The sequence below is a fragment of the Hirundo rustica genome, chromosome 5, assembly GCF_015227805.2.
Source record: "Hirundo rustica isolate bHirRus1 chromosome 5, bHirRus1.pri.v3, whole genome shotgun sequence".
Classification (NCBI taxonomy): Eukaryota; Metazoa; Chordata; class Aves; order Passeriformes; family Hirundinidae; genus Hirundo; species Hirundo rustica.
Window position 1 is genome coordinate 21763100 of NC_053454.1, and position 15690 is coordinate 21778789.

General features: G+C 35.2%; 1 protein-coding gene across 1 annotated transcript; it reads left to right on the forward strand.

Moving 5' to 3' along the window:
* The first annotated feature begins 889 nt into the window (after positions 1 to 889).
* Positions 890 to 15371, forward strand: DTHD1 (death domain containing 1). Its single transcript, XM_058420627.1, is given in 10 exon segments — positions 890 to 1098; positions 4957 to 5802; positions 6133 to 6460; positions 7127 to 7306; positions 8102 to 8346; positions 9253 to 9417; positions 9942 to 10231; positions 11447 to 11691; positions 14464 to 14521; positions 15082 to 15371. Coding segments are annotated over 10 exon segments (2856 nt in total).
* The last annotated feature ends 319 nt before the right edge of the window (positions 15372 to 15690 follow it).

The window sequence follows — 15690 nt, forward strand, 5'->3', positions numbered from 1 at the left end:
AAAGGATCAGGGGCAAATTTTGGGATGATACATTTTCCAGGGGAATGGGGGGTACAGAAGAAACCACTACAAAACACAATACAAAAATGAAATACAATATAAACCCAAATAATGCACAACAACAGGTTGGTCTCTTTCTCCAGGCAGAAGCTGACAGAACAAGAGGACACAGTCTTAAGCTGCACCAAGGGAAATATAAGTTGAATATTAGGAAAAAGTTTTCTACAGAAATTGTCTGGAATTGTCTGCCTGGGGATGTGGTGGAGTCACCATTCCTAGATGTGTTTAAAAAAAAAATTGGATGTGGCACTCAGTGCTATGATTTAGTTGACGTGTTAGGGCTGGGTTGGACTCGATTTTAAAAGTCTCTTCCAACCTAGAGATTCAGTGTGTCTGTGTGTCATTGTTGGTGAGTATATAATTGTAAATAATCAGTTAACTTGATTTCATAAGTAATAATCATTTGTAGTCACCAAAGTAAGAAATCCTGAAATTTTGAGTCTCTGCTACATAACTGAGTTACATAACCTCCCCTAAAGGTGCATGGTGTGCATTGGCATCTCCTGGCAATCCTTGCCTGTAGTTACAGAACAGCCACTCCTTCCTGTCACCTAGTAACTTTTTAATAGTCAACATCAACTCAGAGTTTCTCAGCTGGAGTTTGGTTTGCAGAATAGAGTACTTTTAAGATTTCTATTTAGGCTAGAAATGCTAAACAGTGTAGTAGCTTGAACCAAGGACAACAACTTGTGGAAGTGCTTGAGCAGAAAAAATTGCAATAGTATATTCTGAACAAAAAATGGATATGACTGAAAGTAAGATTACACCTGCAGGGAAATCGGGACAAGTCCTAGGAAAAATCTGTTACCTAAACTTTCTAGCGAGAGACATGCTTCTGAAAAGTGATCTGGATAAAGGAGGTTTGGAGGAGTATGTGCTTGGACTGACCTCTTTAGCAAAAGAGCTGAGCAGATCTCTCATCCAGCAGCTGGAGAATGTTACAGAAATTATTCAAGACACCTGCCACTTGCTGAGTGCTCTCCATGGTAAACACAAGGAATTGACTGGAAGTCAAGGCAAGTATGGAAAGACTTACCTGTAAGCAGACACACTGGGTATATTAGATGCTGAGTTCCGCTGTCTGACGATGCTGGGGGACTTTAATTTTCATTTGTTAGTATTTCAGTACTTAGTAATTCATTAGACCAAATTAATTCATATTCCCACTGTTGTATCACACTGGTTTTGAGTCCATTCCATGAGATTCAATATGAGGCTCATAATTCTCATTATGTGAACAAAAAAATTATAAAAGTAAAATTAAGTAAAGAGAACTGTTCAAAGTTTTATGTACACTATACTTTAGCACAGTTATGTTACCTACACTATACTTTAGCATGGTTGGACAGACAAGAGATGCCAACCCAGTAACTTACTTCCCCTCTTCAACAGGAAAAGGAAAGAATATAAGATGGAAAGAGATCCTGAATTGATATAGAGATCACTTAAAATTAACATCACAAGCAAAATAGACTTAATTTATAGAAAAAAATATTTAATTTATTGTTAATTTAAATTGATCTGGATAGTGAGAAGCAAAGGCAAAACATTGAAACAATACCTTTCCTCCACCCCTTCTTTTTTCCAAGCTCAACTTCACTCCTTCATTCCCAATTCCTTTACCTCCTCTCCTCCCTGAGGGGTGCAGGGCAATGGCAAATGAAGGCAGCGGTCTGTCCATAACAGTTTCTTCTACAATCCTCCTAGCTTATTCTTTTCCACTGTGGGTCCTTCCCATGGTTTGCAGTTCCTGTCAGGAAAAAATGGATTCTAAACAGACTGCAGTTCCTTCAGGGAATATCTACTTTTCTTGGCATTGGGTCCTCCTCAGACTGCAGGACCTGCTCCAGTCTGGTCTTCCATAGGCTGCAAGGGAATCTCTGACCCATGTCTGCAGTACCTTCTCTTCCTTCTTCTCTGACCTTGTTGTTTGCTGAGCTGGTTCTCACACTTTTTTCTTCAGTCCTCAATTTTCTCTGGTGTTCTTGTCCTTAAATATCTTTTCACAGGGGCTTCGCTCTATGCTAAGCTCAGTCCTGCAGTAGGTGAACATTAACATATTAACAAATGTTTATCAAAGGAGAAGGGAAAACAAACATTCCTATCTAAGATCTATCAGCATTAAACCTCAAAAGAAGAGTAACTCACAGCCAAGGGAGGTGATTCTCCCTCTCTACTCCACCCTTGTGAGACCTCACCTGAAGTATTGCATAAAGGTCTGGAGTCTTCAGCACAAGGATATGAATGTGTTAGAGCAAGTCCAGAGGAAGGCCATGAAGACGGTCAGAGGGATCAGAGCATCTGTCCTTTTAAGAAAGGTTGAGAGAGTTGGGGTTGTTCAGGCTGAAGAAGAGAAGGCTCTGGGCATACCTTGTTGCATCCTTCTAATTCTTGAAAGGGGCTTTTAAAAAAGAGGAAGAGTGATTTTTTTTTTAACATGGACACTATCACATATAGTGCTAAAACAGGAGGGAACAGTTTTAAACTAAGAGAGGAGAGATTTATATTAGATGTTAGGAAGAAATTCTTTGCTTAGGGAGTAATGAGACACAGGAAGAGGGAGATGAAGGCAGAGAAATCGTGGATGCCCCATTCCTAAAAGGATTCAAGGCCAGGCTGGATGAGGCTTTGAGCAACCTGGTCTACTAGAAGGTGTCTCTGCCCATGACAGGAAGGAAAGTTGGAAAGAACCTTAAAGATCTCATTCCAATCCAAAGCGTTCTGTCATTCTACTATTCTATGATGCAAAGAGAGAGAAAGAAAGAGAATACAGACAAAAATATTTAACTATGCATGTGTTTCTGAGTCTTGATTTACAGTTTTATAGTCTGTAATATTAACAAAACATTTGGGTTTAAAAAGCCTCCTTCTAGGCTGCAAGCTAGCTAACTGTCCTGTTGGCCTCATGCTTTATGTGATTTTTTAAATTCTTTTTTGTCAGGTTTCCAAGAATCATTCTCCTTCCAAAAAGCTGCTATTACTCACCTGAAAAATTCCCTTAAAAAACTCAGCAAAGAGGATTAGAGGCAGTTGCATATAAACTAGCTCTGTACTCTAAAGCTGTTATCAAACATCAGAAAAACCACAGAAAGCAAAGTGTTAGAAAAGAGATGGGGGAGGGGAAAAACAGAAGAGAAGACTTATTTCATGGTTAACCTTGCAATTGAATGCAAAAAGTGTCTTTCCATATGACACAATTAGATAGCATATGGTTACAAAGCCATATCTTTTCTTGCTCATATTAGAAAAGTCACATTTACAGCCTAGGAAAATGCCACTGTTTTGAATCAGCCTGTTATCTTCAAATTTGATTTTAGGGAAGTTTAAAGGGCTGTACAATTTGTTTGAGGATTTTTTTGTTTTGTTTAGAAAATGCAAAATGCGGGGGGGAAATGTAAATTTTGGCAGTTTTGCCTAAGCTTGAACTTTGCCTTACAGTGAGCAATTTCTTTTTACAATCTCTTCCGCAAATAAAGCTGTGTTATTTCCAGTCCTTTTGTCTTACTTCTCAGTCCTGTTAAACTGTCTAGAATTTCTTAACTACTCTAAAAATGCCTGTGGAAAACCTGGGGGGGGGGGGGGGGGTTGTTTTTGACTACCAGTGTAAACAGTATTTTAAAAAATTATATGCTCCCTTTTCTTCTTTATTTTTTCCAAATATAGTCAAAGTCTAATAAGTCACTTGGAAACTGAGGAAGTATTAGAAAGTAATAAGCTTTAGACCAATTTAAATAAGAAAACAACTCTTTTTGTAGGTTTAACTTAATCAGATGTAGAGACGAGAGGACTATCTAGATCACATAATATCACTCACTGATATGTGATGGCATTCTTAAAAAAATTATTTTCCAAGCTGAAAACTTTGATGTATTTATTTATCTCATATGACATTGTTAAAAATAGTGAAAATCAAAGGTTTTCTGTAAGACTTGTATCAGCCCTTTCTGTTTTCCTTTCCTTGTGTGTATCTGTACATTTTAAGTGGAGAGCACACCATAGTGTGTGGTACTGTTGTCTTATTTGTATTGACTTTCATGAGATTTAATCTGTAAAACAGAATTATCCAGGATCTCATGCAGCAAATAGAAATAAGCAAAACAATTTCCAAGGCTTTCAATATATCTAACTAATGAAGATACCTCTCCAGTTATAGGGGCTGACAGCATAAGATGCAGAAAGAGCTCTAAGTAATGCATTTTAATTCCTTGGAGAGAATATCTGGAATAATTTCTAAGAAAAGGTTTAAGATAAGAAAAACAATAAAATAAAATATCTAAGTTTAAATCTTATGTGAATGGCACATAATGGTTGTGTGCTTTTTGTGCATTCTTCTTCACAAAGTAGTTTTAAGTACATGCAAGGGAAGCCTTCACCACTCCTATAACTGAATATTACAAACTGCTGAGCTTCAGTATTTTATGTGGGCTGGTGGCTTTGTGTTATCATCTATTCTTCACAGCAAGAATTCAGGGTTGCTAAGGTCTGAGTTTAAAATTAGGTCCATGTATAACAGCTAGAAACCTATGCATTAGAATCTTGAAGGATTCAATTTCAGGAAATATAATGTTTAGTTTTAAAGATCTTCCCAAATCAATTTGACTATTTTATCAATACCATGCTTTGGATTGATTGTCATTAAGAATTTAGCTAGTGTCTTATCATTAGAAAAGTGTTCATTAGAGGTCCCAGGGTAAAACTTTGACAAATACACACACAGTTGTTCTTAGACAAGTGAAAAATGTACTTTTCTCTATTCAGTTCTTTAAAATTGACTCCACCTGAACAGCAATATATGCAAAAACATTAAATAGAGTGTGCCTTATGCATTGAATGGTACTATGGGATTATGTGGAATTCAATCAGAAGGCATATAATAGTTTTGACATTTTTGTCTAGCTTTCATAGCAAAATTTAATTGGTTATTTATTTTTTTGCTTCAGAATACAATGGAATTATAGATTATCTGCAGAAAGTGAAGGAGTATTTGATAAACACAATCTCACACCTTCAAAAGGCACCTTCAATCTGCAGACAAGATAGTGATTCTCAGAACCAGACTGAGAATGACAGTGAAAATGCTTCTAGAGAAACAGATGTGTGTTTTTCAGAAGGAGAAGCAACAGACTCTTTGCAAGCATCTTCCAGTTCCAGTCAGGAATTCCAAAGAACTCCTTTCCTGAACAAGACAGAAAGTAAAAATGTTAAGCAAGCCCACACAAGTAAAATCAGAACTTTGGGAAAAATGGCGTCCTTAGCTGAAAACAAATCTACTCAAGAACAGGACACCAGCAGAGAATCTCCAATGAAAATGGAAGATAGTGAACAACAACTACTGCTTGTCTCTTTTAAAGAGAAAAAAGAGTGCAACGGAAAGGATAAACTTCATAGAGGTAGCTCTGTTGCTGAAAAGCCTCCAGAACTGGCTTTTCAGGATGGTCTTATAAGCACTGAGGAAGACATTCTGTGTGGGACATTGAAAAACATTTATGACAGAGACATCACGAATCGTTTTGAACAGGAGAAAAAGGAAGTAGTCAGGGACAATTTAAAAGGGCTAGAAAGTGAAGACCACAAAATGACAGAGAAAATGGAAGACAGTAAAATGGAAAAAAATAATGATATTTTTATAAATTACCTAAGTACCTTCACATCTTCAGCACAAACCTATGATCTTACTGATGAGAATCCTTCTGTGAGTGATTCAGAAGAAGTACAAAAATCTAGATACTGGATGAACAAAGAGTAAGCACATATTCTTCTTTTTTTAGGAACAGATGCACATAATTATTGCTTATTAATTTACAAATGTGTGAGCACAGAAACTCAATATACATGGACTAAACAGCTGGTGGTTGTTGAAAGAACTACAATTCACCAGTTTTAAAGTAATTTGTAAGCTGTTCTGAAACAGGCTAAACATAAAAATTTTCATTATTTTCTCATTTATTCATAAAAATATTTTTCTGAATTATCTTCTTATGCTTCATTATAGCACATCATTACATTGAAGTATTTCATTAAAAACACAAGACACTACCCCACTCAAAATACAATTTCTTTTTTTTTTAATAGATTTCTGGTCAAAGGGAGTGGTAAAAATAAACAGGAAATAGCTTGTTTTATTAAAGCCCCTGCAACTGTTCTGGAGAATCTGAAGTGTAATATACTCAATGACACCAGTTCCTTGGTGGTGGATGATTCTGAGGAGCTGGTCAGCAATGTCATCAGTATTGAATGTTATGATTATGAAAAACTACTTTTCCCTATCAACATTGCAATCCCATTTACATCATGCTTCAGAGGAAATTATCGGGAGATTATGGTGAAGGTGACTGATATGAACTTTCAGTCAAACTACCTAACTCCTATTTCTTTGCAAGGATACCAAGGAAACCGTAAGGTGAGTAAGTCTCATCAAAGTGTTGTAAAAGCATTGTTTGAGTTTCCCAGTTAAGTCTCTCGGGAGTTTTTCAAGTAAAGTTCTCATTATTAAATCATATTGCCCACTATGTGTGGTTAAACAGAGCTTTTCTTTCTACTTTCTCAAGCAATAATTCTATTTGAAAACTAGTATTTAATAACATTATTTTTTTTTTCCCTTACAATATTAAGCAAGTTCTTGATCCCACAGTACTAATGGTTGAGTAATGAGTCATGATTATTTTAAATAAGTGTAATGCATTGCATTATTTGATAAAAGTAAAACTTAGGGGGAATTACTGTGCTTTTAAATCACAACAAAGTAACACAGTTCCATGAGTGTAAGTACAAATTCTATATCAAAAGAACACAGGACGGTACTCTTTTTTTTAAATGAAGAAGTATTGTATTGGACCGGATTCATCACCCAGTTTATAAGTTTATTTCATTTCAATCACACACTGGAATATGAATGACATCACATGATGAATAGAGATCACCAGGAGAGATTTGGGCATGCAGATGGCAATAATACTCAATTTATTTTGATTTAATACTTTGTTCTGTAGAGAATGTTACCTTCTCAAACTGTGAAACACAGTTTCGTTTCCCCACAGTACTTTAACCCCACATTCTCTTTATTCAGGAAGGCTTTGCAGAAGTGAAAATTTATCATCTGGGTGTTTTCTCTGTGTTGTCATGCTTAAAGAAAGAAACATTTACTGTTCCAAAGGTAGGACTCTTACAAAAGCTGACCGTGGATTCTAGAATCTCCTTCTGTTACCATCCTGAAGCATTCAGTTCTCCAGCACCTATGCAGCTAAAGGTAAGCTTGAAATATGTGATACTTGTTCCATAAGTGCTGCTATCTGCTCAGTTCTGAAGTCAGTATGCCAATAGTGTTAAAATGCAACCTCTTCCAATATCAAAGGTGTACAAAAAATGGTTGCAGCTTCACATCCTGTACACGTGGATTTCCTCTCAGCTTTGTTAAAACCATATGTCAGGGATATCTTTAGCTAAAATGAAGATTTATCTACCTCTGTTTGACATAGTTCAGAAAATACAGTTGTTTTCAATAAAGATGCATCAACTCAAAACTTAATTGCTTGGTGGTCAAGTTAATGGAAGCATTTTTCTCACCTGACTTCATCCTTGGTGTCAGCAAGTGCAACAAAAGGTTTTTCTCATGTATTAGCCTTAGGCTGTGTATAGTCTCATATTGTGTTCCAGTTACGTTTCTCCCTTTCCCCATTACGATGTTAATTTGGAAGTATGGAGAAACTAAAATTATGAAAAAATACAGATTAGGAAAATCTCAGAAATTTTTCAAAATCTGAGGAAGATCATGAGTTTCAAAATGAACTCAAATCAGGAACAAAAAAAAATATAAATATTTTAGGCAAGAAATGTTCCAGTTTTTGATGACTTTCAAGAATTTTTCTGTGCTTTGTAAGAAGTGCTGTTACTTGGATAAGGTTGTTCTTGGGTTAAAGAGAGGAGTCTGACTCTTCTGTGATAGCCTAGCCAACTTCAAAAGATAAACCAATTTGTAAAAAATCCAGGCATGTAATGAAAAATGTAATTTTTTGCAAACTGATTGTACAATTTCTATATTTAGATTCAGCCAATTGAGCCATCATTGGTTTCAGCACTGAAAGCAAAACATGATATGTATCACTCAGTGATATCTACTAGTGCCCTGGTTCATGTCCACCATCCTTCTGCCCAGCCTTTGAACAGCTCAGTCACTATTACTCTACCCTGTCCTCCAAGCCCAGACCAAAAAAGGCAAGGAGATGAGACAGCACATGCAAGAGCCATTAGTGCTACACTAAAGAGGGTTGCTGCAGCATACCATCCTCGGTAAGAATCTCACTTCCAATTCACCATTTTTTAAAACATCCAAATCAATTAATTTTTACAGTTGATGGTTTGTAATTTCTTGTATTAAAAATGTGTTTGTTCTTTAATATAGACTGCAATACCTATGAGCATTACTAAAAACACTAAAGCAAACGCTCAAAATTTTCATGCTTATTTTCTCTACAAAAATTAATACAGTATTTGATGTATATTTTTTAATATGCTGACCACTACATTTCTAGCAGGAGTCAGAGTGAAGATTGTGTGAGGTTTTTTTCAGCAAGAAATATTCAGGCATTTTCAACAAAGTCAAACATTGAACACAAAGAACAGACATGACTTAAAGCTGCTGTGTTCATAACACACCAAGTTGATTTGAGTCTGACTTTTGAACTTTTCCATCTCTACTTCTACACATTTCAATGGTTGCCTGAATAAAAATGTGTGGCACAATGGTTTATGGTAGGTCAGTTTTATGCACTAGATAAAGGTCCAGATTTTTCCAAAGTATGCAGTACAATATTTCTAAAACTTAGACTTTTTGACATGTCTTTAAAAAGCATTAAAACATGGGGCATGGGACTCAAAAAAAAAAAAAAAAAAAAAAAAAAAAAAAAAAAAAAAAAAAAAAAAAAAACACCAAACAAAAAAAACCCACACAAAAACACAACCAAAAAACCCACACCTCTAAGTTTCAGCAGTTTCTGGAAAATTGAAAAAAATCTCTTAATAATTTTATCAATCACATACACTGGAGTATATTTCCAGATACAGATTTTAAGCAAGGTGGGAAAAACAGAAAATGTCATCAAGGAAAGCAGAGGGTAAAAGAGCTACAAACATAAGCTTAATCTTTCTGCAGAACTATTTTTATGTCATCCTTTCTATAATTACTTGTCTTTCCAGGGCTGTGAGCACTTCTGTGAGAAAATGTGGGGACAATCTCAGTGATACTTTGAAATTATTAGGGCATGGAAACAAAGAAGAGGGGTGGAAGGTCTTCGATGATGTTATTATCCAGAATGCACAGAATGGGCTTGTATCTTTTGAACTAAACAGGCATTTAGAAAGGTAATGTACAAATAATTTACAAAATTTTATTTACTGAAATATTTAGTTCTGTGTTTACAAATAAGTGGAAATTAGTAGTGCTAAGAAACCATCCATTTTTAACCATTAACTTGCTTTTAGATTTGTTGCTCATAATTCCAAAAATACACCCACTTTTTCATTTATAGAACGTACACAATGTAATACATAGAAATTTGAAGCAGGAAATGCAGATATCCATCTAACTGGCAAATGTGATTTAGCTCCCTAACTAAAAAATCATTTTTTTATTCTTATTATGAAATATTATCTTACATTTATGTAAATTTCATATGTAATGAAATCATACCTACATAGTCGACATACTCCACACTACAAATGCAAGCAAATTTCCACCTATTCATGTGTTAGAAACAAGGATGCAAGATAGCAAATGTTCCCTTGGAGACTGAGCCCCATATTATTTTTTTAAGAATAAATTATTAGCAGCTGATAAAGTTATGGAAATAAAGCTTTTTCATTTATTTTTTTCCCCCTTAATACAGGTTTGTGGTCATTCGCCTTTCATTCCTTTTGGAAAACGCCTATCTTCTCCTCTTTGCTCAGGCTCTGGAAGAAGCTCTCTGTAGCACAATGGCTAATGTGATACTGTATCAGAAAAGAGAAAACCCACATAAAGTAGTAGTTTTGCTGTCTGCATCCAAAGACTTGACCAATGAACTTCAAAATCTCCATGAGGAGGGTTATTTTGGTCCTCCTGAACCTACACAGCAGTTCCCATTAAGACAAGGAGAGCAGATTCATTTTAGATTTAGAGGAAATATCTCTACTTCAGGTAAGTCAATTAATTTGTGCATCTCTATGAACATTATCTCAGGTATTAAAAAATGCTGTATGGGAGCACTGGTAGATTGAAATTAGTCACAGTACATTTCAGTGTTTTGTTTCTTCTCAAAGAAAAGAATGTTGAGCTTAATGGGAAAGTGCTCAAGCTGTAAAGAAAATGTACTACCTGAATGAGCTCCTGAGCAATGTGGTCTAGGTGACCCTGTTTTTAGCAGCAGAGTTGGATAAGATGATCTTTAGAGATCTCTTAAACCCCTGTGAATTCTGTGAAACCTGGTCCCTCAGAAATATATGGTATTATTTTTATTTTAATAATTCTAAATATAGAATTATTTTTAAAGGACAGGTTTCAGTCTGGTGTTCTGTCTGTGTAAATTCACTTAGAGAGAGCAAGAAACCAAGGCAAAACATTGCCTGTTGTCAGTTGCACTGTGAATTGAGAGGATGAGAGAGAGAGTTATGCCATTTCTGCTAGTAGCCTAGAAAATTCCATGTAGTGGCTGCCACCATTCAGAGACTTGCTTAAAGGGAAAAGAGATAAGAAGCCTCTGAAAGGTTTTTACCCAAAATTGCAAATAGTATCTTCTGTCTGTTTTAGATGAAACATATAAATATGTATTTGGCCCCCTGAATTTTGTACATAAACTCTTCCATTGAAAACTGCATGTACCTTAAAGAAAGGAATACTCTTCAAAAACAGAAGTGTCCAGCCCCTGAGAATTTTTGTTCATATACACAAAGGATGGTGTATAGAGATGTATCACATAAATGGATTTTAAAAACCTAAAAATACATCTACCCCTCTGCTGCCATTCATTTTGTTACACATAGACATCCATCCTGAATAACCAGAAAGCATATACTTCTAATTCCATTCACAACATCCGTTTATTTTTATTCTTCTCAGTGTTATGTACGTACCTCCTTTTCTGTTCCTTCACTTTCAACTTGTAGCACTGCCTTCACCACTTATTCTTTAAGCCTATTAAAGGGCGAAGAAAGCTAGCTACAAAGATATGCCTGCTACTGAAGCAGGCTGAACTCAGATGTTCAAGACAAAGAACAACCAAGGAACAACCAAATGCTATATGATTACCTTTACTTGACTCATGCTAATGAATTATTTTAGATGCCATGCATCTGAATGCAGGGTAATTTTTTTTTTTTTATTTTTATTTTATTTTATTTATTATACGGACTGCAGAGAAAGGAGAAGACTTCAGGAAAGTCTACAGACTGATTTTTCATTCACAAAGACAACCAAGGCTGGAGCTCCAAATTAAAGAAATGGATGAATTTGGTAACCACAGTTCACCTCATTACAAAGGAACAGCAGTGTTTTATAAAATTACCAGAGAGATGATACCAAAGAAATGGGAACAAACCTTACCATATGATGAATATCAACACCAGTCTCCACTGTGCAAATTAGCATTAACATTGCCAAAGGTGCATTTCTCACTTGATAATATTAGAGACATTTCCATTTCTGCCTTATCATATATTTATTAGAAAAATGATCTTGGTATGATTTTTGATTTACAGATACACACAAGAGTCACTGATGGATTTCTGGAACATGATCAATGTACAAATATTCTCAGAATTTCTCTTAGCTGTAGGGAGGGATCCATGTCCAAGTATAAGCATAAGTATAAGGAAAAAATTTTAGTAGAAAATTTTCACCCATCTACTCTCCCCAGCTATTATGGCACTGTGGAATTATTACTGAATTTTCAGTTTCACCCTTGTTTTCCATGTCTTGGGAGCACAGAATTGCAAATTGTAGGATCATTAAATGGTTTGTGTAACCTGTCTTCCACCTATCATGTGATTATTCTATTATTCCTGATTAGCTTCTCAGTACAGTCATATGGGCAATTATCTCCATCTCTGGTGAAAGCTAATACTGTAAAAATTAATCTTCCATATTCCTGCAATGAAATTTCATTGTAAACTTTTCACAGAGCCTATGTACCAGCACACTATACTGCACAAAATGCTGCCACTGAACTACTACTATCAAAGTTGCCTACATTTTAATATCAAAATATCTACAGAAACACTTGATCTAAATCTCTGGTGACAAAGAGTAGCATGTCTCTCTTTTTCAATTTAATTGTCTTCACACTTTTCTGAACATTTTTTCCCCCTAGATGATAGTTAAAAGAATCTGGAATGTCTTATTTTGTTTGTGACAAAGACAAATGGAATCTTTTTAAGGCAACCATTCTGACTAATACATTTTCACTCATTTCTGTAAAATTCCCACCTAAATTTCTTTTGTAGAGAAGACAGTAACTATACAATCATAATATTTAATTTTTAATATGTATATGCCCTCATTATCCACTTACAAATATATTGCTTAGAGTGGTCAAAAGAGTGGGGTTTTTTTTACTTTGTATGCAATCATTCACATCAGTTTTTATTTTAAACAAGCTTTTTCAGACATAATCTGCAGCACTTCACCACAGACAATTAATCTTTCAAGGCAATTTACTGTTCTAGATCTAATGCATTATATATTATTACACTATTTGTAGATAATACTCATTTTCAATTCTTATCATTTTATTACTATTTTAACATTAAGTATCATAAAGTGGTTCAGATTAAAGTCAAAGCATGGATAACTGAGTTCATCTACCATAACTTTGAAAATCTCATACAGACCTTTAAGGTGGTAAATTCTCATTAATGAATGAAAATAAGTTTAAATACAAATGCATAATTAAACAAAGACAGAGAAATCTGAGTCTTGGAAGAAAAGCAATGCCCTCTTCTAGAAGAGCTTTATGTTCCCTTTATCCTGGGAGCTTTTTAGTCATATCATTCTATCTTCACACTGGGGCACATTCAATGACAGAATTGCTGTAGAAGCTTGCAAAATGAGGCAGATTCAGATCATAGATTCAGGGAATAATTTGGGTTGGAAGGTCCTTTAAAGGTCACCTAGTCCAACCGCCAAGATCTCAAGAGCAGTACAGCACAGGACAGTTTTGCACTGCCATGCAGTGTGTTATGCATGCATCCTGTGCATACTGAAATCACCTCCCAGGATGACTGTGTACAGGCCTGATGAAAGGTTGTTTAATTCACAATAGGTAATGGTTATGAATATACTGACCTTATGGCTGTGCAGCTCAGTACATTTGAGACACTCCAAATGCTGAACATTATTTAAAGTCTGTATTATAGAAGTGATTAAGATAAGCTCCGTAAGTCTCAGTATATCAGAAAGAAAATAATAACTTTTCCAGTCAGAGTTTCATGCTCTTAATTCCCAAATGAAAAACAGAAGATCAGTGAATAAACCTCAGGCAAATCTCCTTGGGAGAGCTGTGAACAAACAGTCAGGTAATATAACTGAATGTGTGTGACAAAAGTAACATGGGCACTGAAAATGCATAATTTTACTTTTGAACAAAAAAAGACTGAATTTCACTTCATAAAAACTAATCTCTTCTTGCGCTCTTGTGCTTATGTAAGTAATTTCTTGTTCTATATGCAGTAGGAAACAACACAAAAGCCCAGAAGTTTTCGTCTTTCACAGCCATAGGTAAAACAGGACAAAGTATTTTTTCTTTCTCTCCAGTGTTTAGAGGGAGAAAGAGGAAAAACTTTCTACTTTCTACTGGAACTTATCGTTTGCATTTTGATGATTTTTCATGCTGTTACTAAAAGCTGAACTACATATGTAAAACTAATAACTATATCTACAAATACAGTGTGGTTGCCTGACCTAACAATATCTACTGCATACCTAAAAGTTGTTCTTTTCCTTGAAAGGTAGGCAACGGTAATGCAGAATTCAAAATCAGAATCTGTAGCATCTACAAAAAGTTCTATACAGATTTTTCTATACATATACATATTCTATACATCCAGTTTCTATACATCACTTATGGCATAATGATGTTAATCAAAAATTTGTAAAATTGCATGAAGGATGAACTTTTATTTATAAGAGATAATAAACATCCATTTCATAGGTGAAAACTTTAATAATTTATTTATTTCGATAGTTATATACAGTTTTATACCTGCTGATGGTGTTAATTGGTTTTTAATAAGGATAAAAGTATTCTATGTAAGTAGAACAAATTTTAAATGCTAAGAGTTAAATCCTCAAGATTTTACTGCAATCCCCTCGCAAATCATATGCCTCACCTCTTGCTCATCATTATTTCTCTTTCCTCAACAAATTTTCCTTAATAGCATGAAAAATTGATCCACCGTCCACAAAGTACAAAAAGAACTTTTTCTGATTCATCAGGTAAGAAAACAACCATTAAATTAATATCAATGTAAAAAAGATACTTGCTATTTTTTTTTCCCCAAGATTTGTTTCAGTTGTTACTGACACTTGAAAATGCCATATAGAGGAAGGAAATAGTTAATGTGGTAAGAGATAGTCAAAGGAAAAAGAACTGTTTACCAGGAAATGCAAAAGCTCTTGTAAGATACTATTGTGGTGAGATGCTTGAACAGCATATAATTTTGTGCATAAGGAAATTCACTTTGTACTGGGAAGCTCCAGTATAAGTGAAGAATCAGTTACAGTAAATACTGAAACCCTTGTATTTTTTTGCTAATTTTCCCCATTCGGTTCCAAAAAATATAGTTCATTGCTGAATCTGCTCTTGATTAAATTCACTTCTTAGCGCCGAGCAGTTACCAAAAATGGCATTGGAAATGAGATGGGATGATGTTTCCACCAAAGTATAAAACACACCCTATTTAGCTGGGGAGTTTACCCGCTGAGCCTCCAGCTTCAAAAAGCTTTTCAGAAAAAATGAAGGTTTATTCTTACCTCACTAATTTTTTGCCCTTCAGAGGCCCTATGGGACAACTTGCTGTTTTGGATTGCAGAAGAGCTTGCAGAAGATAATACATCATTGTTTGCTTTATGTTTACCTGTTCGACGGAGCGTAGTTCAGCTAGTTAGGCTGAAGTGCCCTGATAATTTAACACACCAGATCTATGAGCTGCTTTGCTGCTGGAACAGGACCCTTCCAAAGTCGGCTGATAAACAGCAGCTCCTGTCTCGCTATTTGCAGAAGAGTGGCAGAAGTGATCTTTCAGAAGAACTTCGTTTAAAGTGGCAAAAAAAGGTGTTCACTTGAGAGAATCACAGGCAACACACTGCCCAGTTTCTCTTCTTTCTTCTTGGACTGTATGAATATTTCCACAATACTTCTGGATGAACAAGTGACAAGGTTATCAGTCAGGATAAGACCATTAATTTGTTACTTTGCAATCTCTTTACTAAAGCAAAGTATAATAGCCATGTCTTTGCTTGATAAAAGTGAACATGTGTTATACAGAAAAGTGAGATTTTTGAAAATGTAGGTATGAAGAATTATAGACTGATTTGCACACATTTCTAAGGGCTTTAACTGTTTGCACATGCCATACTCAGTCAACACAATATTTCTACATATC